The sequence below is a fragment of the Helicoverpa armigera genome, chromosome 9 (assembly GCF_030705265.1).
Source record: "Helicoverpa armigera isolate CAAS_96S chromosome 9, ASM3070526v1, whole genome shotgun sequence".
In the NCBI taxonomy this organism is placed as follows: Eukaryota; Metazoa; Arthropoda; class Insecta; order Lepidoptera; family Noctuidae; genus Helicoverpa; species Helicoverpa armigera.
The window spans coordinates 10,716,630-10,741,848 of record NC_087128.1 but is presented as its reverse complement, the minus strand read 5'-3'; the positions used below and the strand labels follow the sequence as shown (position 1 = coordinate 10,741,848).

Below are 25,219 nucleotides of genomic sequence, written 5' to 3'. Positions count from 1 at the left end.
ACCTAAAACATGTTATTTAATCGAATTACCTATAAATTATAAACAAAACAAAGATTTTACATGATTGTGTTATTTTTAATGAGGAAGAAATGACAAGAAGAATTTTCAGCGATATGGTAACTCTGCTAAAGTCAACCATAGAAAAAATCAGAATCAGCCAAGATGGACGTGTGTCCTATGAATAAAAATTAAATTATCGAAGTGCTTGTAGATGGTGAGATATTTGTGTACGTAAATAACCTTAATATCTTCATAAGTTCCTGAACTGTATTGGCGTGAAGTCATATTACTTTCGGAACCAGAACTGTGACTATCCGGTAACACCTTACCCTCTCACAGCATGCCATAAATTGATTTATGAATTTTAGGTAAATAAACCGGCAAAATGTATAATGGAATTGGTTTAACGACGCCACGAGGCTCAGGTACGAATGGCTATGTTCAAAGAAATTGGGCGGGAGTCCGAAAGACCAAAGACTCGGTGAATTATCGAACAGAGGAAGAAATAGCCAAGTTGGATTCTGCGTCGAACAAACAGCCAAACCGGGAAATACTGGACCATGAGAGGAAGAGGAAAATAGAGGTGAAATGCGCGGAACTTGAGGATAGCTTGGAGGAGCAGGGGTGAGTAGCCGAAACTCTAGTAGCTTATTATGAAGTTGACTTGTTTTCAGTGTATTACTTTATGTGACGTAATAGTTTCTTGAGTTTTCGAACAACAAGCAAAGTTTTTATTGTGCCATAATCATTATTTAAGTACTTTCCAACATCCACTACATTTTGAGGCGAAAATATTGCACTGTTACTCTGGCTATAAAAAGTGGGAAATGGCTTCTGTATAATTCAAATACATCCTACATGAAAATAAGTATTTTGATAAAAAGTTTTAGTACTTATGTATAGACAAAGCAATCATTATGCTGGCCAAAGAAGCTGAAAACTTTATTTTAGGTGGCTTTTCACCAGTATCGTGGGAGAATTTCTTCCCGAACCCTGATAAAATAACAACAGATAAATTCCCAATAGTGAAAGATTTTTCAAATCATACAGTAGTTTCGTATTAACCTATAGAGGTACCATACAAAAACTATCCAATCTTATTTATATTATATGTTACTTGTGACCACTTGTAAGCTGAATCTAGTGTCCACATAAATAATATTAAACATTTATGTCCTACATTCGCCTATAAAAAAAGTAAAGTGTAATGTTGTATGGGTGGGGTTCAAAAGGGTCTGAAGTCTGTGTATTGTAGAACTGGGTCCTATGGTGAATAAGCAGCAAGAAACTCCACCAACATATTTCAAAAATATATAGCTTTGTCCCATCCCCTAGTTTCCATATTTTTTCCTAACTGTGGCAAAGAGAGGTTTGTCTTTGTATACAATGTTTTTTACATTACACTGTTTGAAACGGTAAAATGTAGTTTTGACCAATGGTTTTACTGAAAAAAAACTGTATTTGATGTGAACTTTTTAAAAATTAACCATCATACCACAAAAACATTTTAACGTCTGTTGAATACTTTTCTAAAAAAAAAAAACAGATTATGTCATTAAAATAAGGTCCATTTTGCAGCCACACTGTTTGTAGACAAGTGTTCAACAGATGTTTAAGTTTTTGTAGTAAGGCTGTAAGAATTTAAATTCAGATTTTTCAATCTCTAATAGTTTTTAATCATCTTGTCCATATTATACTGGCATATTGAAAATTGGATCTAGAATATAAAGGCAGATAAGCCTTTATGTATTTAATTATTGTGTTACATATTCATATATCATTCAGATTCTGCATTATTGCATTTTTCTTTATATGTATATTTTCTCTTGATAAGTTCCAAATTGCGAGTGGCCAAACGTGCATGGGATTTGCAAATTGCATGGGAATTGAAGGAATCCATAACATTAAATAAAAAATAGCTAAAATATATGTATGTATTTGAGCCCCCTCAATTTTATTTTAACTTTGCCTGTAATTTCAACTGTCTTACTATCATAGTTCATAAGATGGTAGACTGACAGTAAAGTCTGAATAATAGGGTCACATTGTACCCGTGACTTGGATACCAAACCCTAAAACTTAAGGTCCTGATACATATTTAAAAACTCACCCCACATAAAGGTGTTGTGTAGGATTTTCTTTAATAGTTTCGAACACTCATCCCTTTGATACAAGTTTAACCTTTCTAAGTTGGGTTTACCCCCTTTGGGGCTTTCCATTTCATGCTTCTGTGCCCTATTGTGCTAATAATTGATGAACGTAACTCTTATTCTTGGCGACAATTTATAACGCCATGTCCTTTCGACCTAGTTGAAGGATCATTGACCTTTCTCCTTTTGATTATAATTTTAAAGGAGTTTTTAATGTTCTTCGGGAACGTGTTTGGGCTAACGTAGTGTAGTAGTAGAAAGTCCTGCTGCACGGTGTACCGACAATTTGAAGGTGGCGGGCCAAGATAAATCGGGCTTCGTCGGGTCGATATGGTTGCCGCTCATTTGACTTGCCCTGCAAATGTAAACCTGAGAATACGAGATAAAATAAATCCCAATCATCACCTGTTTTGCATTACAACAAACTGTCTTCATCGTACTAGAATTTCTGGACGATTGTTGGCTATTTTATCTTGTATCTATAATTTCCAATAAGAATCAGAGAATATTTAAAGGCATATTGAAATACTTAGTATTCTAGTTAGACTTTTAATTAGAATTAAAAGTCTTTTTTCTTTAGAAAACAACCATTTGAAAGTAGCTTTAGGAAAAACATCAAACAATATGTTATCCTTCATGAAATGAAAGTTCCAACCATTACAATCAACCGATCTGAATTGAGCGTGATGAAAGAGCAAACGCCCAAACAAATTTCATATTTGTAAAATTAGTCTGCGTTTGTAAGTTGAGCCGTATCAAGTTCTTCATTAGCTTTACATACACTTGCACATGTTCCTTTACGTTTGGTCACGTTGCCTTATCGATTTATAACTCAATAAAATCCCTTGTTTTTATTTTTCTGAATAGAAAGTATCCCCTGTAATCCGGCGCGTATAGATCGCACCCTTGTTTAGGGGCGATGGCCGTTGCGCCGGAGTCAGATCAATAATTCAACAGTGCGAGACTGGGCCACCCTTCATGTTATATATTATTCAATAACCGGGCCTCGTCCGCATTCAGCATACGGTCGCGCAACGAGAACGTCTTATCGGCTTTTATTGTTTTCGAAAAGTAATTCTACGCCGTTATAGCGGCTCGGCGTATCATGCACTGGTAGGTATAACACTGAGAAAATTTATTATAAGATTTTCATCTACGCTTGTCGGTACGCGGTCGCTCAGTGAGACATTCGTGAATCCATTGGCTGCAAGTAAACCGTTGACGCGTGTTCGGTGGCGCACGCGCTTTATTTAGTTAGTATTGTAATTGCTTTCGTGAATAATGAGCGTGTCTCTGGTATGGTTGCGCAGGTTGCCGAAGGAGGAGATCGCGGCGCGCGTGGCCGCCTTCCGGGCGAAGCTGTCCACCACCAGCGCCGGCGACAAGGACGTGCCCCGGGACGAGTTCGGGAGAGTAGCGTGAGTATTATTTTATTTATCTATTATTCCTAAAGCTCCAAATATTGTGTTAATTATTAAAAGTGAACATAATCTATAAATATTAACATAATTTAAATTAAAACAAAGAACTGAAAATTAAATAGTTCAGGAAGTATTTCAGGCCATTTGTACTAATGATCACGCTAACATTCTAATTTACTGCTTAACATAAATCGAGACGTGCAAAAACCGCACTGCATCGAGACTATTAAGATCAGTGGCGCACGCGCAGTGCTTAAATTATCGAGTGTTTATTACAGTTATTATTATTTAGCAAGAAAAAAAATAAATTGAACACAATGTGCGATTATCGGGTATTCAATTTAACGCTTTACGTTTACTATTATTTGCGCAAAAAATATGATTAATTTTGTAGTTGAAATAAGTTGTTAATAGCCTCGACGAGAATAAATAGCGAAATGTTGCGAAGTATTACTAATGCCGACATTAGTGTCATTTATAATTTTAGTACATAAGCGATATATTTGTGCTCTCTGAGTTTTTATAAAGGCTCTTTGATCTTTAAAACATGTATTCGTTTCGACAATTTGTCTTTCGATTTCATTCGCTTCATTTTCTTCTGCTAAGTGAATTGAACGAATGACAATTAGTAGGTCACAATGTGTAACCTTATCATTACTTAGGTCAAGTCACCATTACTAAGGATTTTACCGGATTATCTCGGCTATATGTCAAAATGTGACCGCGTCTTCAAAATCATATTTCATGAGTGTCTAAACACGCAACGATGCCTAAGTAATCCAATTAGTCATAATCCGCTGCATGAAATTAACAGATTTCAGTTTCATTTCGTATGAAATGCAGGGAAAATCTAGTACTTTAGATGTGGGCGAAATAATCGAGGTTTTAATTAATTTGATAGGCAATTTACCGCCAGTAAATTAATTTTTACCGGTTATTACTTGTTTAATTAGACGCTGGGCATACATACTTGTCACACTTTCTGAATATATATTCGTACTGATACCGATTTTCAAAGCTAGTTTCATATATTTATATTTCATATGTCTGTAAAGCTTGGATAGACTTTTAATATGAAACTAGAAGTACACTTTTATGATTTAGGAAAGGACTTTTCTTACTCTTCAATACTACTCAAATTATTATTAGTTTTAAATACCGAATTATTCAATATTAAATGATATACTAAAATTATTGGATGCTTAAAAGGTTTTCCATGCTTCAAACACTTGTAAAATTTCGGCCCGGTCACAGTACAGCCACTGCCTTGCTCAAGGTAACCGAAGACGTTAGGGAGGGCATGGAGAATTCAAAGGTTACTTTATTAGTTCTTATTGATTTCTCCAACGCTTTCAATATGGTTGACCATGATATTCTCCTTGCTCTCCTGTCTCGTTTTGGGGTCTCATCGCCAGCATTGGGTTGGTTCTCCTCATATCTTCGTGGTCGCCAGCAGGCGGTTCGCACTGATCAGGGTTTATCCGATTGGTGTGATCTGGAGGCTGGTGTTCCGCAAGGCGGTATTCTTTCTCCTCTTTTATTCTCTTTATTTATTGATGCCATCACTAGCTCTTTAAAATGCTCTTACCATTTGTATGCCGATGACCTGCAATTATACGCACAAACTGAGGTCGGCAATCTTAATAATTGCATATCTTTAGTTAATGCTGACTTGCGAACTATTGAAGAGTGGTCTGACAAATTTGGATTAGTTGTAAACACCGACAAATGTCAGGCCATCCTTATAGGCAGCTCCGGTTACCTAAACCGTTTGGACACTAATTCTTTAACACCCATCGTCTTCAATAGTTCAACAATAGGCTTAACGCAACAGGTGAAGGATTTGGGGTTGCTGATTGACAGCAACTTCAGTTGGTCCAAGCAGGTTAACCAGGTAAGTCAAAGGGTTACTCTAACGCTGCGATCTCTCTACAGGTTCAAGCATTTCCTTCCTATCAGTACTAAAACTACTTTGGTACAGTCTCTTGTGCTTCCTATCATTGACTATGCTGATGTTTGCTACTCGGATCTATCTCAAGAACTTCTCAACAAAATGGATCGTCTTCTCAATAACTGCATACGCTTTATTTTCGGCCTTCGTAAATATGATCACGTTTCCTCTTTTCGTTCTCAGCTTAAATGGCTGCCTATTCGTCATAGAAGATCCCTTAGATCTCTCTGTATGCTCTTCTCTATTCTCAACGATCCCTGTGCTCCTGATTATCTTCAAAATTATTTTAAGTTATTGGGCAGTTCTCATAGCCGTAACCTGCGTTCCTCTGAGAATTTGTTGCTCGAAATTCCATGTCACCGCACCGGATTTATGGCTAATTCTTTTGCTGTATCAGCAATTAAACTCTGGAACGCTCTTCCCCTTGACATAAAAAAGGCACCCAGTAAGTATTCCTTTAAGCGTAAAGTTCGCCATCATTATTTAAACTCCTTACCTAATTGAGTCGTCGTCACTCTTATTGTTTTGATATTTTATTTTTATGTTGTATGTATAATATATATTTATATATTATTATGTATTAAGTATTTATGTATTGTAATATGTTTTTATTTATATCTATTCATGACTTTCTCTTTTCTTTTTTTTTTTGTACTACCTATTTATTTTCTCCCTTTAACCCGATGGTTGACTGGTAGAGAATGCCTTGAGGCATTAAGTCCGCCAATGTACCTATTTTGTACATAAAGTATAAATAAATAAATAAATAAAATTGATCCAATGGCTCAGATCCTGTTAGACATCAGATGAACTCTCCAATCTATACATTTGTAGTTCTATTATCGAAATAATAGTCAATTTAACTAACGCCTATCTATAACGTCATCATTATCATTTCCTTCCTAGCTGTAATGGTGCATTTAAATCACTATCAATTGTTCTGAAGATTTATTCGTGTATTTTGACGTATACAGTACACAATTTAACTCCATTCCAAATCCAATATCACTTTAGTAAATACCTTGTCTATTGTAAAGGAATAATCGAGATTAGTATTTTACCGAAACTCGATGAAGAAAGTATTCAACTACAACTACTATACATATATGTGGTCATTAGAATTCAGAAGTTAGGAAGGAAGCTGTGGTCTGAATTCTAGAGAAAGGTCACTATCGAGACTTCGTGATCGTGTCCCATGTTCCTTGTGTTAGAGTAAGCCCCCTCCCGCGAGTAATATCAGACTTTTACTGGCCCATCTTTGGACCTTCTAGAGCTCTTGGAGTACCAGTAACTCTTTCGAACGGTCCCTTAGCCAGGTCAGCCAGGTCCCCTGAGACAAACACTTTTCTATTCACAATTCGCACACAATATCTCCAGGTAAACTGAAGCCACGTACATCATAAAAGCAAGACAATCTATTTACGTTAGACCGGCGATCTATTTCAGTTGGCCCACATCGATAGCATAATTTATAACATCGGTATTGTCTCGTAAATGTCAGGTAAATCGCTGTCTCGAGTAACCGATGGCTGTAACCCAATATCGTTAGTTGTTATGATCGGCGTATAACAGCTGTACTTACGTAAGAGAAGGTTGGTTCCGAAAAGGTTTTTGTGTTGTTTTAGATCTACAAAATACGCGCAATATAGTGGCAAATCCCCAAATAGGTCCAATTTTGCAAATTAGTATCCTTATGCCAAGCATAGCTCTGCAAAATCACTAACGAAATCTGCGTGCCCTGACATAATTGCCAAATAGATCCAGTTGTCCACATAATTCTTGACCCTAATACTGTGAACTAGCCCCACTGAAGTTTTCAGGAGGTTTTAAGTACATTAAACAATTACTTCCTGCTAAGGTCCGCAGCTATACAAATGTTGTTCAACCTGTGTTGTTCGTTAATGGATTACAAACGTTTTAAATAGATTAGCCACATTTACATTCACAATGAATGTCGAAATGTTTCCCTTAGCGACCGTTTTCGCAAGTTTTCAAAATGTTTTCAGCAAAATGTTATTTTAAGTACCGCCTGATTGTTTTTTCGTCCCAAAGAACTCCTAAAGCGTCAAAGGGAAAACTTTACTGCTCCGTAAGAAGTAATTGCGCAAGCCAATTACCTCAGTTTCCTCATAAAATCGTGGCCATATTTCTTCCGAGATTTTACTGCATTTTATTCGTTACCAACTCGATTGAACTGGGCTCTAAATCGGTTATCAACAGGTTTGCTTATCGATTCAATATTTTTGTATGAGGTAATAAATTGCCAAATCAATAAGGAAAACCTCTGTTTCAGCTCGTTTATTTATATTCGATTACACGATAAACCTAACTGGTATGATAAATCATTTTCATTGGATGGATACGCGATTAACTTTTAGACTCAAAAGAGCCCACACAGAAAACCCACTCAATGAATTAACGCTAAATTAAAATATTCAGGGCAAAGAAAACGCCTATTTATAGTCGAAGCTCTCCGAACGTATCCGATATTCTAGGGTCCTGCATATCGATCGCGGTGCATGACGTCGTTCCCCCACACCACGCCCCGCGGAGGGAGGCAGGACTTCGAATGTCAGTGGTGGCCAACCTTTGTAGGTGAACCTGCCAGTTATAAAACTATAGCGAGAACATGTGTCTTGTTTCCCAGGCATACATATTCGAAAAAAAATAATGTTATAATATAAGTCGGTAAAGTTATGTGTACCTATATTTTGGTGCATCTTGTAAAGATTTGTGGTTTTAATCAACCTGATTTCAACCAAACTCTTACTTTGCTATGCTCTCCATTGGCATACCCAAATTTTTTTCTTTGCACCAATAGTTTGCCATCCCTGTTACAAATGTCAAAGCTTCACCCCCACTCTTATAAACAGAAGGAAAACACGCTAATAACTTGGCAATGAAAACTTATTACGTGAAGTTGAACCCTCGAAATACATTACCAAATTGAAAAGTAATTGTGGTACAGGTAGGGACCACTTGGAATCGAATTTGCTACTTCACCTGTCTAACTTTGCGGTTTTGAAGGAAACTTCTTAATGGTTTATGAATCTATAAAGTACCCATTATGTTTATTCAATCTGTTTTTTTTTTTTTTTTTCGGAAATTTGATGTTGTCTCTTTGCTATTGTTAGAGCAAATTATGTTGTTATAACCTTGCTAGATAATGGTTGCTATGGGTTACAGGTAAAATTGTTCACACATCTGCATTGTTGTGGCACAGAATAAATATGTAGTTGTTTGTATTCTTGTGTTTCGTGACACAAAAGTGTCGTGCTCGGGTTGAAATAACCATATTTCTTGAGGTTGGGATAAAAATAAAAAAAAATGTAGGATGTTCATCTTGACGACCTTTGAACTCGGGTAAAAGTCGACACACGAGTTAATGCTTGTGGAATACGAATCTAGAATTTACCAAGTATTTTGTAGAAATGTATTATCATAGCGATGTTAGCATTTTTCGTAGATCATGAAAATGTAATGAAAGTTTCGGTTTCTAGGCCAAAGGTTAAAATAACTATTACATGTAAGGATCGGCAGTCGTTGACTTATCTCTTCGCAGTTTATGAGTTATGTCGTACAGAACTGTTCTACGATGGTTTCCGTTTTCTAACTGATAAGGAAAATGGAAAACCTAGTAACCTATAGTCGTAAAAAGTAGAAGGATTTGTAGCAAAAGTTTTGATATTTTTGTACAAACTTTTGCAGCGTTTTTTATTTTATTTAACCCATATAAACTATTGTAATATCATAAACATATAATTTACGCACGTCAAAGCAAAAGTTGTAACAATTTTCGTAGTGAAACATTTTACGACTCAGAAATAGTACACAAATGTATTTCCGTAGAGATCACTTCAAAGTTAAATGTACTATTTTATTTTGTTACTAAACGATCCATTAAGACGGTACGCGCCAAAAATATAAGTCAGTGTTACAATAATCTCACGCATACAGCGAACATAAAGCGAACTAATAAACATTACAAATTCTAACAAATCATAACGCGTCCGCAATAAAATCCGGGCACGTACGAAATTTTGACACATTTATTTATTAGTCACGCGATCGCAGAACAAATGGACGGTAAGACGGACAGACGCGTAACGTAATTAACGGGAGCGGCCGCGGGGCAGGCATAGTTCGTGCCAGAAACCGCGCCTCCAGATTATGGCCGGCTAAAGATACTCGAAGACGTGATGCATGGGTATTTGGCACGAGATGAGACCGGCCTGCCAGGATCAACACTGAGATTCGAAGTCTGGCATTGAGCGATCAGGCACAGGTGTGCCTCGTACGCCCGATACTTGTCGTATTGAAATGTTTGCGAGACCATTTTGTTTGTCACGGCAAGTTGAGATGTTGTTTGAGAAAGGTCTTGTCGATGTAGGGTTAAAAAACTGTCACTTATCATGAATTTACCCAAAACTGACAATTCATATCAATGACGTCACCTAAAGTGGCAAAAATATAGGAAAACCTTTGGAAAACGTATAGTCAGATTTATTTTGGTCATAATCCCTCCAGAAACACGCATGTCACGTAACTAAATATTAATAAAATGTAAAACATTTACTTTCTTATCTGATTGCGTGCGTAAACCAATTTGGTTCATTAAAATATTTTATATACATACCAGTTTCTACCCCTGCGAGCTCAATGTTGTAATTATTCCGAATCACAACAACAAAGGCAAACCTTTTCTTAATGATCCAATTATAGTTCTTTGTGTGGATTTTAATTGTTTGCGTCCCATTCACGGGGCAGAGAATAGAGACCACTTAAACGCCTCTAGACCGACTTCAGAGCGCTCGCGTGTCTTTGCCTGAAAGCGGAGGTCCCATTGTCTCCCGAAGTGGTGTTCAGAAAATGAGCTCACTCTTTCATGAAATAATATTGAGGAGGCTTTTCTCTAATTGGCTGGATCGTTAACTTGATTGCCCTCGAAATGTTTAGAATTTTGATTTATAAGAGAAATTAAAGTTCTAAAATGTATGGCTGTCAAAACCAACCAGCAAGCTTATTTAGGAATTGCTAAGCCCTATTAGTCGCTTGTTCAGCAATTAAAATCCCTTTCCAGCGTCCTTCAAAAATATTTTCAGCGTGTATGTAAAACAATTACGGTTTGCCAAGGTTGGCAACACAATTGGGTCACAAAAATAATAAAAGTGTTGGTTTATGTTCTTCTTTATCGCAGAACATTTGCAACACTGGATATGCACTAGTAGTCGTTTCATGTGTTTGTTAAACGAACTGGCTCTTGTTATTTTGGTTCACGTTTTTCTCATAAATCTCTTGTCAGGTAAAGAAATAAAATATTTAAATTGCACTTGTAGTGTTGATACTAGACTTCTTTATGGTGTGTGCGGTTATTTTTCTCTGGCATTGATAAATAAATTACTTGCATACTTCCAAGAATCTCCTATTAAAATATTAATTAAATTCGTAATTTCTCTTCTGAAATTAAATGGTTCATGCTTAATCTTCGCATATTAAATACGTGCCTAAGATGTGTATCATGCTCAGAAGTCAAAACACGTCTAATGCGATGAGATTACTAACAAGATTGATTTACTATTATGATTTGAATGAGTCTGCCGACGTGTTTGTTACAATGACACTCATCAATTACAGTTAATTGCTCCACGTTACAACGAATATATTAGCAGGGAACTGCTCTAATGAACTGTTTGAACAGCAGGAATTTCAACAATTTCACGAAGTAAAAATAGTACTATCGATTCAAAAATATTCTTCTAAATGTTCAGTTTATATTGAATAGCGCGTGCATAGTGTGCAAGAATAGAACTAAAGACGCTACGATATTTTATGTCGTCGGTAAACAGCGCGACCGCAGATAATCCGATTTGATACATTACTAATAAGATGACTTTTATGTGAAACTCATGTAAATCGCAAACGTGTATTAGATGAGACGCTAATTAGGAGTAGGTAATGTACAAAATAAAGAACAATTTCATTTCTTTTAGAGAAGCATTGTGGAATGTTTCGCAAATGAAAGTAAATGACTTGAGAGTTGCACAAAAGGGTGTGGGGGAAGAGCCCTTTGTGTGGCTCGGGAGAGGGCGCGTATCCGATGTTTGCGCAGGCTGCGCGCGTCTCCGTGCTTCCTGTTATGGCGCCCGACGCCCCGCAGTAGCGCCGCCGGCCCGATGCCGGCCGCTCTGCCATGTAGCCTCCCAGCTCCTCTGCTCAAACAAGTCTTCCGCGGCCCAGCCGCCATGCACTAGTCTAAGGAAAAACATATTTAGGATTAAGAAAACAAGTCTTCCATTAGTTAAGTAAGTAGGTTAAGATGCAAAGGGGCAGGGCTCCGCGACGCGACGCATCGCAAAACAATAGGGTCGTGTTCGAACGGCTGTGGCGCGGCACATTCCAAGCCGTGCTGGCGGGGCCGGCGCGGCGGGCGCGGGCCTCCTCGCACGAGCCCAGCTCCGAGGCGCCGGGCCCCGCGCCCCCGGGCCCCGCTCCGCCCGCGCTGGCCCTGGAGCCCGCGCTGCGCACCATCCTCGAGGGGCTGCGGGGCTCCTGCTGCTGCCGCTGTAACTGTGCCAACGACAGAAACAACTTTAACGACAATTTGCAGGTCTGTCTCTCCAACGATGAGGAGAGGAAGTCCATGCGATCCGTCATAAGGTGTGCACACACTTTTATCGATTACTCTTAAGCTACGTACTTATTTGGGTCAGCGTCTGTCGAGAGACGTAATGCATTCCACATTTAATTAAAGTTAACATATTCGCAGAATAAACAGGTATCAATATGAAAAATGTACACGATTTCACACGTTTTAGATATACATGCGCAGATCATTATTTGTATCGAATTGCAAGATTTATGTTATTTATTTTTATTAAAAACATGGATTTAGTTTATGATGGTTATGCTAAAATTAAACTATTTCCCTATTTTTAGCGCACTTTAGTGCTGAACAGGTAAATATGAGTTAGAAGGTTAAGGCCTGGTTTCACTGGCTATCGATAAAGTGTCAGTTAGTTATCACATAGTCAATACTATCAGCTAGATATTGCTATCTGACATGAAACTAAAACTATAATATCTGATCGGCTATCAGAGACTTTACCAGTAACCGGCGAAACTGGCCATAAGTGTAACATACAAATCAGTAGTCGATAAGACATAACTATTTCTCCTTACACCAGTATCACTCATCCCAAAAATCGTATTTATACTTCAGCGTTCGCGAGACACACGCGGTGGCAGAAGCTCAGCAGGCTAAGAACGCTCGGCTGCGAGACGCGTTCGGCATCTCGCCGCAATTCGTGGAGGGGTCCAGCCTGGACCCCGAGCGCCGAGCGCGCGACCACGCGGCGAGGTACCCGCTTGTTCGCACGCCCAGCCACGAGCGAGACACCAGGGAACATCCCCCTAAGAGGAAGAAGAAGAGAAGGTATTTATCCGATCTAAATACTCTTATTTTCAGGCTACTTGGGCCCATGAATATTACCTTGCTACCTGTTCTACAAGGTTTTAAAAAAGCAAAATGGTTAAAAGTGGAGGCAAAATAAATATAAATATAATATACTAGCTGGTGCCCGCGACTTCGTCTGCGCAGGTTTAATATTTCGAACAATATGTTTACAAATTGTAGCCTATGTGTTATTCTGATGTATAAGCTATATTACTGTAAAGTTTCATTAAAATCCATTCAGTAGTTTTTGCGTGAAAGAGTAACAAACATCCATACATCCATACATACAAACTTTCGCGTTTATAATATTAGTAGGACTTAGGAACAAATAAAAAATTCTCAATTGATATCAACAATTATTTTATGATGAGACCCAAAAGTTTAGCAACCGACAATGGAAGTCTTGTCGTATCTCTGATTTGGTCTGTTTAGCTTATTCTAAATATTTCTGGATTTTTTAATTCTAATTTTTTTAATTTAAATATTTTAACCTAGTGGAGCGAGTGTAGTCTCTAGTTTATAGCACTGCCCTCTTTTAATGTATTCCCCAATTTTGACAAACATGCTGACTCTACTTCTTTCCTATTTCAGCACGTCACCAGAAGCTAAAAAGTTGAAGAAGAAAAAGTCGAAAAAGAATAAAAAAGAGAAGTAAGTTTGTATTCCTAACTTTTGACATATTACATGTTTCATTATTATATTTTTTTATATATTTTTTGTAAATGTTGCCGTAATTTCATAGATTACATTTGAACCCAGACAGGTGACTCTACGGTTGTCTAAGAGGCAAGTATAAAGATTTTTTACCTACAATTTTATATATTTTTTGATATGAATACAAGTATCAAATATGTCTGGTGATCATTTCAGTGAAAGAAAAATGTTATGGAACTTCATAAATAGGTATGGTATGCGGTTAGATACACACTTTCTATTTTAAAAAATATATCTGTCTTTCTAGCTATAAAAATGAATTTAAGGCATTTTCTGGAGTTATGAAATTATATCTTATAATCCTTTTAGGTCTTAAATAAATGTTATTAAGATAAGCAGTCAAAGAAACCTAAGTAATTTAAGCCAAACTAAGCCTACATGATACCATTTTCTCTTAGTACACACACTTTTATACCATAAGGAATATTCAATTTCACGCCACACATATAAATTTATTTTATATGCCATTACATTTACAATTTACTTTTATTTTTTTGCATATTCGGATTACACACAGTAAGACTCCATACACATTTTATTTACTCAAAACACTACTGTGTAACATACATACCTAACCTCATTGAATAAATTATAACAAAACACCTGTTTCTACTATGAAGGTTACATTACTCGAAAAGATATCAATGGCCTATTTGTTTGTCATCAGACAAGAGTCCAGTAAGAAGAAAAAGAAACGTTCCAAGTCTCCTGACACTGACAGTTCCAGTTCATCCGATGCACAAGACAGCGATTCCGCCTCCTCGGAGGATGAACGACAGAAAAAGAAAAAAAAGGTAATTTAAAAATAAAATTCTCTCACAATCTCGTAATGTTGGATAGGAGTGCCGCAGCTCAAAGATTATGTTTGGTTTGCTTGAAACTATGCTTCGAAATTACAGACTCATTTTTTGGAACTCTTTGCTTAGATTTGATTTTTAGTTTTAAAATCTTGCAAAATACTTCAGATTTTACATGAAACAGTCACTAAAATAGAATTGATGTAAGAATATAGTAAACATAATCTTTGATTGAAGATGTAACGTAACTACTCCTTGTGTGGGGTTTGGGCCTACCGACTAGAGTGCCACACGAAGCCTCGTTCAGATTAACTCGGGTTTCTTCCGCGTGCCTCGTCCTCACTCAGACAATGTTCCATCCTTCAGTAAACTAGTACAACGTTAGTTCGTCGCAACAAACGATTAGCTCCAGTAGCACATTGCTTTCTTTATTTTTGTTGATGTGTGAACAACACATTGGCTGATACAAGAATATGACATTCTCGGCACCTCTGCGTAAGATATTGGCTTGAAGAATTTTGTTTTGTGTATAATTTGGTCACACGGCCCTGTCTCCATCCCTCTACTTGCATCGTTGAACTGTCGAACTAACTGTAGTAGCCACAGAGTTTGTTTTACATTATCTTATAGTTTCCGAGCTTCCGATGTGTGTAGCTGGTCGAGTCGACCGCGTTACGTTCCACTAGCGATCCGTGTGGGCCACCAAACGTATTGTTTAAATGTAATTGTCTTCTTACCTCATTTTATTTTTTATTTTCTGTAAATACAAGAAATAGCCAGTAAAAATTATCTGTTTAACTGTGCATCATTTCATAGGATAGCCATCTTTATCTGAAGAAATAACGTATACTGTAAGTATATCATAAAGCAATAACACTCAGTAAGAACACTATGTTAGGTGAATACTAAAATTATGTACTTGGTGATAATTTTGGTAATGCATTGTTAACTATGGCATTTGTGACTAACACGGATCATGATGCACGCAATGTGCGAGCGTGGGTCCAAGTGTGCACAGTTATGTATGCATGGTGTGTAGTACTTAAACAGATGGTGGTTATAATGTTCGTGTTCGCGACTGTGTGTGATATACGAACGCACACTTTACATAACTAAATAAACTTATTCATATTGCACTTGAGAGCTCCTGTAACTACGTGACTACAAGTCTCTGAAAACGTTCGTATACCACACACAAGTTTGTTAATATCCAGACTGTCTGATTATTAAAATGTAACTAATCCATAACATTCTCCCTCTTCTCATTTACCCAAAACTAATTAAGGATGCTCCACATGTTTAAATGGTACACAATACCACCACCGTTTGTTAAATAAGGTACGTTACCGAAGTGTTATATTTACATTTGATTTTTGTGTATTACATGTATTTATGATTAATTATGTTGAACCGTTCTGTGTTACTAACATCGAGTAAGCGAGTAACGCACCGGTGCCAACCAACTCAATGTCTTATGTTCCCTATCTATCTATATATCTTTCTGTTTATTTACTTTGAGTTCACACTTCGAGAATGTTATGGATGCGCTATTAAATAACATTCTAAGAGATCCCACAATGATACACTTCCAAACGAAATACATGTTTATTTTATACTTGCTTCCATCAATAGCTTTAAGTATAATTTTGTTTTCTACTGTTACGTTTTGTTTGATGCCTCTATTTATTACTATTCCTTATTAGAATGCATGTGTACAAGTGATATATTTTTATAATTTCCTTTCTTACTGAGATTCTTCATCGGGTCGATATGAAGGCCGCTGAGGGATTTCTAGTATAACTTTTAGTGTAACATGTTTATTTGCCATTACCACTATAGTCTATTGTATTGGCACTGGTGTTGTATGCCCGTCTGTTGGAACCATGATTTTTACGATCGTTGTCGATGTTTTGAACAGAAAAAGTCGAGCAGCAGACGTCGCGGCAGCAGCGAGCCTTCGAGCCGTGACAGGTGAGATAACATTACATAAAACTACATTTTTACTTACAGAAGTTCGAAGTTCTAATCCATATAATTTTAGTTCCCCAGTGAAATACTCGAAAGAGAAGCAACGGGATCGCGTCGCTGAAGAGAGGAATAATGATGTCCAATACAGAAAGGCAGATCGGGAACGTGAAGAGCGAAACAAGAAGTATGACAAACGTGAGGAACATGCAGCACGCGAGTCGCGACACAACTCCCGCGAGGCGCGGCACCCGCGCCGGCACCGCTCCGCCTCGCGCGAGCCCGACACCTCGCCCGAGTACCGACAGCGCTCGTACATCACCAAGATAGAAAACAAGAAACGGGAACCCTCCGTAGAACCAGAACGACGCAAGAGTTCCAAACGATCCAAGCACGACCTCCAACGATCGTCGCCAGAGTCAGAATCTGAACCCGCGCCCAAATCGAGGTCAGAAAAGAGAAGCAAAAAGAACTACGCCAGAGAGTCCAGTTCATCGCCACCGCCAGAAAAGAGGCGGCGGAAGAGCTCCTCCCCAGAATATAGAAAGAGGGAAGAAACTTACTACAATAAGAAAGAAACCATCAGAGAAAACAGCAAAAATCATAGAGAAGAGAGAGATGAGCGCAGAGCTCCCAGGAGAAGTGAATCTCCGGGTTACAGACATAGCAGGCGCGAGGAGTCACACCCTAGGAAAGAAAAAGATGCCAAATATGAAAAGAATAATAAAAATAATCATGAACGTTACGAAGAAGCGCCGCCCAAGCGGAAAGATAGAGAATTAAATGATGACAAACCGCGAAGGAAGAAGGATCGCAGTGTTTCTCGGGACAAGAGGGATACGTCTCCGGAATACAAGGAGCGCTCACCCGTCAGCAAGAGTTATAAAAACAGAGAATCTCGTAAAGAAAACGATAAACCACACAAAAGTTCTCGATCCGAAAAAAGGTATTCATCATCCGAATCGGATTCCGAACCACCGCCTAGACAGAAAGCTGAGAAAAGTTCTAAAAATAAAGCTCGCTACTACAAAGAGCGAAGTGAGTCTCCGCAGAGGGAACAGCGCAAACGAAGCCCGTCTCCCGAACACAGCAAGAGGAAAGAATCACCGCCCCCTAAAAGCAAAGCAGACAAATACAAATCAAGTCGGAAATCTGTAGAAAACAAACGCGAAAACAGCAGACCAAGTAGGAAGTCCCCTTCGCCTGAAGAGAGGTCGCGGCGTAAACCATCGCCAAGTCGGTCCAAATCCCCGACAGCGCGAAAAAGCTCAAAGAAAGATAAACGAAAGAGTGTAACTCCTGTTAAAAAGAGCAAGAAGTCACCTGAACGGCGTACTTGTGATCGTCGCTCGTCGCCAGCTAAAGGCGAACATAGAGAGAGACCAGACAAGGAGAGGAACCATGATCGAAAAGATTCACATAAGGACCGGTCGAGGTCCCGGTCTGCACGCAAGAGCCGCAGCACCTCCAGCCTCAGCTACTCGCCCGCTCGCCGCAGCCCTGAGCGTTACCGCGACATCATAGAAAAGTTACCAGAGAAAGACAAACGCAAATACATCAAATCACCATCAGACTTACATCCCAAAAAGAAGAAGAAAAGTAAAGATACAACTGAGAACTACAAACCTAAAGCCGTTTGTATGCGAAGCTCGTCCAGCGAACATGACGATTCAGAAGTCGAGTTCTTGCGATTAGACGACAGAGATCGACAGGAGGAGTTGGATTTCAAGGAGCTGAATAGACTGAAAGAAAGACTGGCTCAGTTAGCTAAAGTGTCGATGGAGCGCAGGAGACAAGAGGATGAGGACGGTCCTTCAACATCGCAAGGTCCTTCAACGCGTAGTGAACCCAAGCCTAAGGAGAGCGATGCTGAGAAACCTAAAAGGAAAAGTCCTAGCCCTGCAGAGGAAGTAAAAGAAAAGTCACCTGCGCAACCAGTGGAAGTTAAAAAAAGTCCGGAGCAGGCAAAACCTCCGTCTCCTAAACAAGAGAAGAGTCCTCCTGTGAACGTGGAGTCTTCGCCCGAGGTGAAGGCGAAGGCGGAAGGCAGCACGTCGCGGCGGCGCTGGTCGCGGTCGTCGTCGCGGCGCTCGCGGTCTCGCTCGCGCTCGTCCAAGTCGCGCTCGCGCAACAAGACACGCTCGCGATCGCGGTCACGATCTCGCTCGAGGTCGTCGAGGTCAAGGTCGCGGTCATATTCTTCGTCAAGGTTAGTTCTATAATGATTACCACTTTTTTATTTCAAGATTTTTTTACAACAGGCCGTTGTATAAATAAAATAAATTATATAATGATTTATAAGACCTTATAATTTAATTTTAATGTTAAAAAATTTGTATAAACCATATGCACTGTAATTTTTTTTTTAAACTATCGTTTAATATTTTTTTTACAAAATCACAGAGCAGACATAATTCGAATGACGTAGACATTTAGTCTACGTTGAAGACGTATTAACCAAAAATGTAATGCCGTACTCTGCCACCAGGCTTCAATCCACATATTAAAACTACTAATAACGTGCAAGAATAAAAAAAATCTTTCAAAAATTCTGTAAGTTGACCTTTATTACAAGTGCTAACTGTTTGTTCCAGGCGGTCTCGCTCAAGTCGTTCGTCTTCGTACAGCAGTCGCAGTAGCTCTCGCTCTTCGCGCAGCACATCTCGCTCCACGCGCTCGTCTAGGTAAACATCATATCTATAATACTCTTTATTTTACTATAATAATATTACAGTCGAACACCGATTATCCGAAAGAATTGGGACCGAGATCGATTCGGATAGTTGGCGATTCAGTTAATGGGCGTTCAACTGTACTACCAAGAACAAAGTTCTGTCGTCATTTTATCAGCTGGCTAAAGGGACTAACGGCAATTCCCAATATCTATATGTTAATTTGCTTTATATGAATTTTACATGAACATTAGCATGCGGCTAATGTAAAGTAAATTATATCTGGGGAGTTCCCTGTAATCTTCCCAGTAATAACACATAGGAAATGGTGAAGGGTTCCAAAACTGCTGTTTTTCCGCCGACTATTAAATAAACTGTTAAATTACTTTTTATTCTGTAAAATTACTGTAAAATTATTTTTTATTTGGTCAGATTCTTATCTTTAGTATGTAAAACAACAGATTGGTAAAATATCGGGGAAAGCCGTTAAGGATAAGGCTTACTGCACAAGTATGGTCTTTTGTTCATAATTAAAAAGTACAGCGAACTTTATTATTGGTAGTTGACAGTTGCTTGTAACGCAATACAACTAAGTTTAAATTTTTACAGTAACAATGAAATTATGAGTTATTGATATTTACGATAGCTGTATTTTTTGCTATGAGACGTTACATCTTGTATATTGCGTTACACATTTTATTCTTTAGTATTTTATTTTGTTTTAGTATTCTGTTAGTAAGTAATAAATCTGATGTCACCTCAGACAGCTGAATCAGACTGATAAATTCATGACATGCTGCAAATTATGCCTTGTAAAATTTTACTTGATGAAACGACAGCTTCAAAATGTATTGATTTGTATTAGAGTGATTGGTCAATTCATATTCATTTTATGCGTTAATCGAGGTCTCGTTGTACAAGTTTAGTTGCCATTCTAAACAAGTTAAATGTTACAGGGTATAACAGTATAAAGACAGCAACAAGAGAAACATGCTGAAATAAAGGGCTTGCAATTTTACATGAAGTTAAGAAATATTTATTGATATAACAGTTTTGCAATTGCCATGCCACCCCTTTCTTTTCATCAGCGTATTTAAAACGCAACATGTTTCAAAATACAGCTAGGTTGATAAAATTTGAAATAACGGTAGTGTATCTATTTTTATTTATAACTAACATCATAATTTAAAAGTAAAGAAATGAGTTGTTTTTGCATCTTAAAATAAATCTTTAGAGAAGTTAACTTGATGCTGAAGACATTTAGATTTTTTACCACAAAACCAACTCATTTCTTTCGAAACAATATAACAAAGATATTAACAGAAGATTTCTCTTTCCGCTAAATGAAAATCGAAAAACAAACAATGCATGCATGCGACATTGGTATCGATCAGAACAATGACAGGCGTATACGCGGATTACCGTAGATCCAGTGAGTCGCGAGCGCGGACGCGATCTCGCTCGCCCTCCATACCGCGCCGCGCTGGCTCGCCCAGCTTCCTGGATAGGCGGCGGATCACGAGGTATATCCACAAGAACACAGCTTTATAAGCTTTGTACTATGGCAACATTCGGCCCCAATAGTTACCTCACCTAAAAATGTACAGAGTTGCCAGATGAAAGCACTGTGTTCTTGCCGTATAGGGTTTTTTTGTGTGACCAATTTTTTACATTCTATTTATTTGACGAACTTGCTCTTTTCAATTGTAGCGTAGTTTTTATTCTGTAAAATATTTCATTTAATTGGAAAGTAGTTTGTGTTCTGTCAGATGAATGTATAATTTTGGTTGCTCAGTGTGGTTTCCGTGTGTCGCTTTTTATCCTAATTTCTAGGTGTGCTTGTTATATTATTTTGCGTGTGTTGTGACATATCATGGTAGCTACTTAATTCATTTTAATATCATCCATTCACGTTTCTATGTAAAGAAGTACCCTCTATCGATGTTTTAGTCTTATTATATTTGAAAAAGAAAATAAAAAACATCTATTGAGGGAGAGCCAAAATACTAACACACATAATCATATGGGACCTTGCACAAGTAACTCCATGATATGGCACGTTTTCCATATTTTTTCCTTTTATCTATTTTTTGTTTTTGTTTTCTTTATAGAAAAAAGTCACGAAAATATAGCACGAGTTCTGAAGACACAAGTAGTAGCTCCGGGTAGTGAAGTGAATGTGCTAGTGTGAATTAGTTTAAGTAATATTATGTATTGTATTAAAATATTAAGCCCTACTTTTCACTTAATATATCGCTAAAGCCTTTTATTATCTTTCTTATTGATCTGGGTGTTCATATCTGTATAGAGGCTGACTAGGTTTAAAAATAATGAATTTTCAATATTCCCATTGGCTGTGAACGAAGTTTGGATACTCATTCATTGGTCAGTCTCGATGCATCAATTATAACAACTTTAGATGTGTGCGTTCTCTAACACTTATCATGCTAACAGGGTGTGCTACTAGATGTAAGATTATTTTTACATTTACAATTGATATTTGACTGTGTAATAATGATATTTCCTATCAGTAATTGAATCCATTTTATTTTTCAATTTGAACAAAAAAATAAAATACTTGAAAATACAAGATCAGAAACAGTTTTAGCTTAAAATGAAGTAACAGGAATGGAAACATAATTAATAATTGTTTTTCCTCCGTAGCGCACCCATAATAGATCTTACATACGCGTCAAACAAATACAAGTATAGAAGAAGATAGCGTTCCAATGAGATATTCACGTAATGGGATACACCGCTGATCGCCAGACGTAGACAATGTGCTATTTATGTAGAACATGCTGCAAGTGTGTTTTCTGTTTCAAGATTATTCATTTTGTTTTATCACATTAAAGTTTATTTCGAAATTTTTGTTGTTTTCTTTTTTTATATTATGGCTGCATGGTAGAAGCTAGCAGTTACACAATTTTGAATTGTAGAAGAAGCTTTCTGTTATGGATGTACTTTATTTTTTACTTGAAATACTATAAGGTAAGTTATTCTTTGAAATTGCGCTATAATATATCACATTAAATTCCTACAATAACATAGTAAAGTTCTAAAAATCCTCTTAAGCATTTCTCAATTAAAATTTTCCAGTTGACTTTCTTTCAATTGAGCAATCTATTTAAAATCAAAGTTATCATTTTTCATTCTGTGCTTGCATGTTAACTGTACTAACGCCACCGCTCTTACTAACACAATAACCGTGACAGCGCGCGCAAGCGTCCCATCCCGTACCGGAGGCCCACGCCCTCCACGCCGACCTCCACCGTCAGCAGCCGCTCCTCGCAGCACAGCTGGTCGCGCTCCCCCAGGCCCGACAGAGAATAAACCACCACCGGATTCAATAAACCACTACATTCCTTTTCAAATCGATGCACGTACTAGTCAACTATAGTAGCCCTTCATGATAACTCCAAAAATGTTCACACGATCTTAATGTTTGGTCGATATTTTGTAAATACGAACCGTTTCTTGTAGCTTTAGGCCAAATTACAACATTTTTGATTGATGTTTTTATCAAAAAATAGTTAAGATTATATTTTATCTAGTCAAATGTGCTTATCTATCAATTCCTATTGGAAACGATTACTTGATCTCTAATTTATTTTGTTTTTATTTTATTGTTGGTAATACTATTTAAATTATTCAATCATTTATTTTGATAAGTAACAAAAATACTCTAGTCAAAATGAGTACCTACTTTATTAAAAATAAAGTGCAATATATTTTATTGACGTCTGATATTTACAATAGGTAATTTATTTTATTAATTTAATTTTACTAGTCACTTTACAAACAATTATTTTCTATTTACCGAATTTTACTATAGCATAGGTGATACCTAATTATAATGTAGTGTTTAAGTGATTGTATTGTAAAACAATTGAAACTTTCTATTTGTTTCAATAACTAAGCAATAAATATGACGATATTCAATAATACTCAAGTGTAACAGTAAAAAACAGTTTAATAAAAAATCTAAATTTACACAGAACTTATACATGGTTTGTATAGAGAAATCTCATTTAAATAAATGCACTGCGTAAGAATTGATTTTGCAGATTTGAATTTAGTAACATAGTTTTAGCAATTCCACAATTAATGTATATTCAACTAAAACCCTATTGGTACATAGATAATGGATCAATTTGCTGTTGTCAAATAAAGTACCCAGATACAATAACAGTATTTTTCATTAACAATACATATTTATAACTTAATCCATTACCCAAATCTTCAAGATTACAAATTCATGACTTACAGATACATTAAACAATAGTAAAGATGGTCCCACATTATAGAAACACTTAATTAATGCTGTTAAATGCTAATTTGCCTTTGTTGCAAATATTAAATTAAATTTTATCCTTATAAATCCTTTTTACAAAATTGAAAAATAAAATTCATCTGACTGTGTGATAACTAAATACTGTCTTATGTATCAAGGAGTATTAACTATGCCAAGATAAAATTTGCTTATCAGTACAATAACAGTCCTACACACAATAATAATGTAACATGTAAAGACAAATTTAGATCACTGGATGGGTCAGCCAGCCTGTTAACCCTTGATCCCATAAATTACTTCCGCTGACATCTTGTAAATATTTATAAAAAGATTGTATATTGGCAGTCCACCATCAGTAGAAATATATTTAGCATCCACCACCTTGTGCAGAGTATAAGTTAATTGCTTCAGTTCTTTTTCTGGCTCTGTTGACGTCTCTTAGTGGCCAGGAACATGGCCCAACCAAATCCAACAAGATTCATAAATAGAACCCGCAACTGAAACATTTTTTTAATCAACATAAGCTAGACATTAAAATAGAACATAAATCAAATTATAGCTGTAAATGCAGAGATACTGAATATATGTATAAAGTGTTCAAGTAAAAGTAGAGAAATAAGGGTACAACTTACCATAGGAGGAACAAATGCTAGGTTGATAACTTGGAACAAAGTAAGCCATTTCCAGTTAGCTTCTAAAATAGGCAAGTACAATGCTAATAGCTGCTTCAGTGCCGCTTTGTGATTCTTGCCTTCAAATCTGGCCAATGTGTAGAGTGAAAAAGCTTGCATGAAGGGAGCAAATATTAATCTTTCAAATAGAAGCTTCTTTGCTAGTGGAAAAGCTACAACTTCTTCAGGGAACATTCCTTCAATGAACTCATAGAAGTAATGTGGGATAGTTCCACCAAACAACAATCTGCAAAGGTAAAAAGGCAAATAATACCAAACACGTCACCAGAACAGCAGAAAGAATAACTAAGATTTTTTACAAGTTTTACATACCCATACAATCCAAAAGCTAAAACTGGGTCTAGCCTGATATTATCGCCAGCAACCAACTGAGAAGCGATGCTTCCCGCGGTGCCCACCACGCAGCTGCAATTAATTTATTCATAAAGTTACAAAATTCAATATGTCCACGGTCATAGGTCAAACTTATGTGCAAAACAAGTTAGACTTTGGAATTCAACTTTGGACAACTACGTAATCTCAATAGTACTAGGTTCGTGACTTAATTCATGAATTATATACAGCTAAGATAACTCACCTTGTAATTGCTTTAGTTTTAATAGGATGTAAATACAAGTTTTGTAAATAAGATGCCAGCAAATTCATAATTGGTTTTGATAAGGCCATTTTTGCTTAGGATAGGTAACACGATATTACTACTAAGTATCACAGTAAGCTCCCTTATGATCTAATATGATTATTCTGCACGTAATTACAGAATACGCTGATAAAGAAAGTATTTTGTTATCGCTTATCAACAAAAGTACAACTTTATAGACAATGAGTTGCTAATCACTTTGAGTTATGTCTTTACTGTCAAGTGTCAGTCAGTCAATCAGTTCCACAGAGTGCATAACGATTACCGGCACGGATATTAAGCTCTCGGCGGAAGAGTGGGGATCGCTTTAATAAAATAAATAATAGATAAATCGCTTCTGCGCAGGTGAAGGTCAGGGCCCAATATCCGTGCCGATAACTATACAATAACGTCGAGCGTTCTCTTTCCCGAACACTGTCCATCAAAACCTAAAATAAAAATTATATGTAGATTCTGTAGACCTGCAACAACGT

At 37.2% G+C, this 25,219-nt stretch overlaps 2 protein-coding genes across 13 annotated transcripts; one reads left to right on the top strand and one right to left on the bottom strand.

Annotated features, from left to right (window-relative positions):
- The first annotated feature begins 57 nt into the window (after positions 1 to 57).
- On the top strand, positions 58 to 23,738 carry LOC110369777 (serine/arginine repetitive matrix protein 4). Of its 12 annotated transcripts, none has more exons than XM_049839145.2 (13): positions 58 to 214; positions 369 to 624; positions 3,461 to 3,568; positions 12,742 to 12,954; positions 13,567 to 13,626; positions 13,735 to 13,761; positions 13,846 to 13,878; positions 14,357 to 14,483; positions 16,405 to 16,457; positions 16,528 to 18,660; positions 19,046 to 19,135; positions 20,518 to 20,646; positions 22,339 to 23,738. In XM_049839145.2, the coding sequence occupies exons 2-13, from the start codon at positions 386 to 388 to the stop codon at positions 22,454 to 22,456; spliced, it is 3,330 nt and encodes a 1,109-aa protein (XP_049695102.2). In that variant the 5' UTR covers positions 58 to 214; positions 369 to 385; the 3' UTR covers positions 22,457 to 23,738. The 12 variants fall into 12 exon arrangements, with proteins under 12 accessions (XP_049695102.2, XP_049695104.2, XP_049695101.2 ...); XM_049839147.2 differs by having other exon boundaries at positions 110 to 227; positions 20,551 to 20,646; XM_049839144.2 differs by having other exon boundaries at positions 110 to 227.
- LOC110369735 (peroxisomal membrane protein 2) lies at positions 23,079 to 24,944 on the bottom strand. The gene is made up of 4 exons (XM_021325272.3): positions 24,687 to 24,944; positions 24,422 to 24,514; positions 24,050 to 24,335; positions 23,079 to 23,914 (listed from the first exon to the last, which is right to left on the bottom strand). The coding sequence occupies exons 1-4, from the start codon at positions 24,773 to 24,775 to the stop codon at positions 23,825 to 23,827; spliced, it is 558 nt and encodes a 185-aa protein (XP_021180947.1). The 5' UTR covers positions 24,776 to 24,944; the 3' UTR covers positions 23,079 to 23,824.
- Between the last annotated feature and the right edge of the window lie 275 nt (positions 24,945 to 25,219).

Coding starts and splice junctions, on each gene's coding strand:
- LOC110369777 (XM_049839145.2), top strand. CDS start 386: ATGTATAATGGAATTGGTTTAACGACGCCACGAGGCTCAGGTACGAAT. Junction 625..3,460: donor GATAGCTTGGAGGAGCAGGG/GTGAGTAGCCGA, acceptor ATGGTTGCGCAG/GTTGCCGAAGGAGGAGATCG. Junction 3,569..12,741: donor GACGAGTTCGGGAGAGTAGC/GTGAGTATTATT, acceptor TTTATACTTCAG/CGTTCGCGAGACACACGCGG.
- LOC110369735 (XM_021325272.3), bottom strand. CDS start 24,775: ATGGCCTTATCAAAACCAATTATGAATTTGCTGGCATCTTATTTACAA. Junction 24,515..24,686: donor AAAACTAAAGCAATTACAAG/GTGAGTTATCTT, acceptor AATTAATTGCAG/CTGCGTGGTGGGCACCGCGG. Junction 24,336..24,421: donor TTAGCTTTTGGATTGTATGG/GTATGTAAAACT, acceptor TTACCTTTGCAG/ATTGTTGTTTGGTGGAACTA.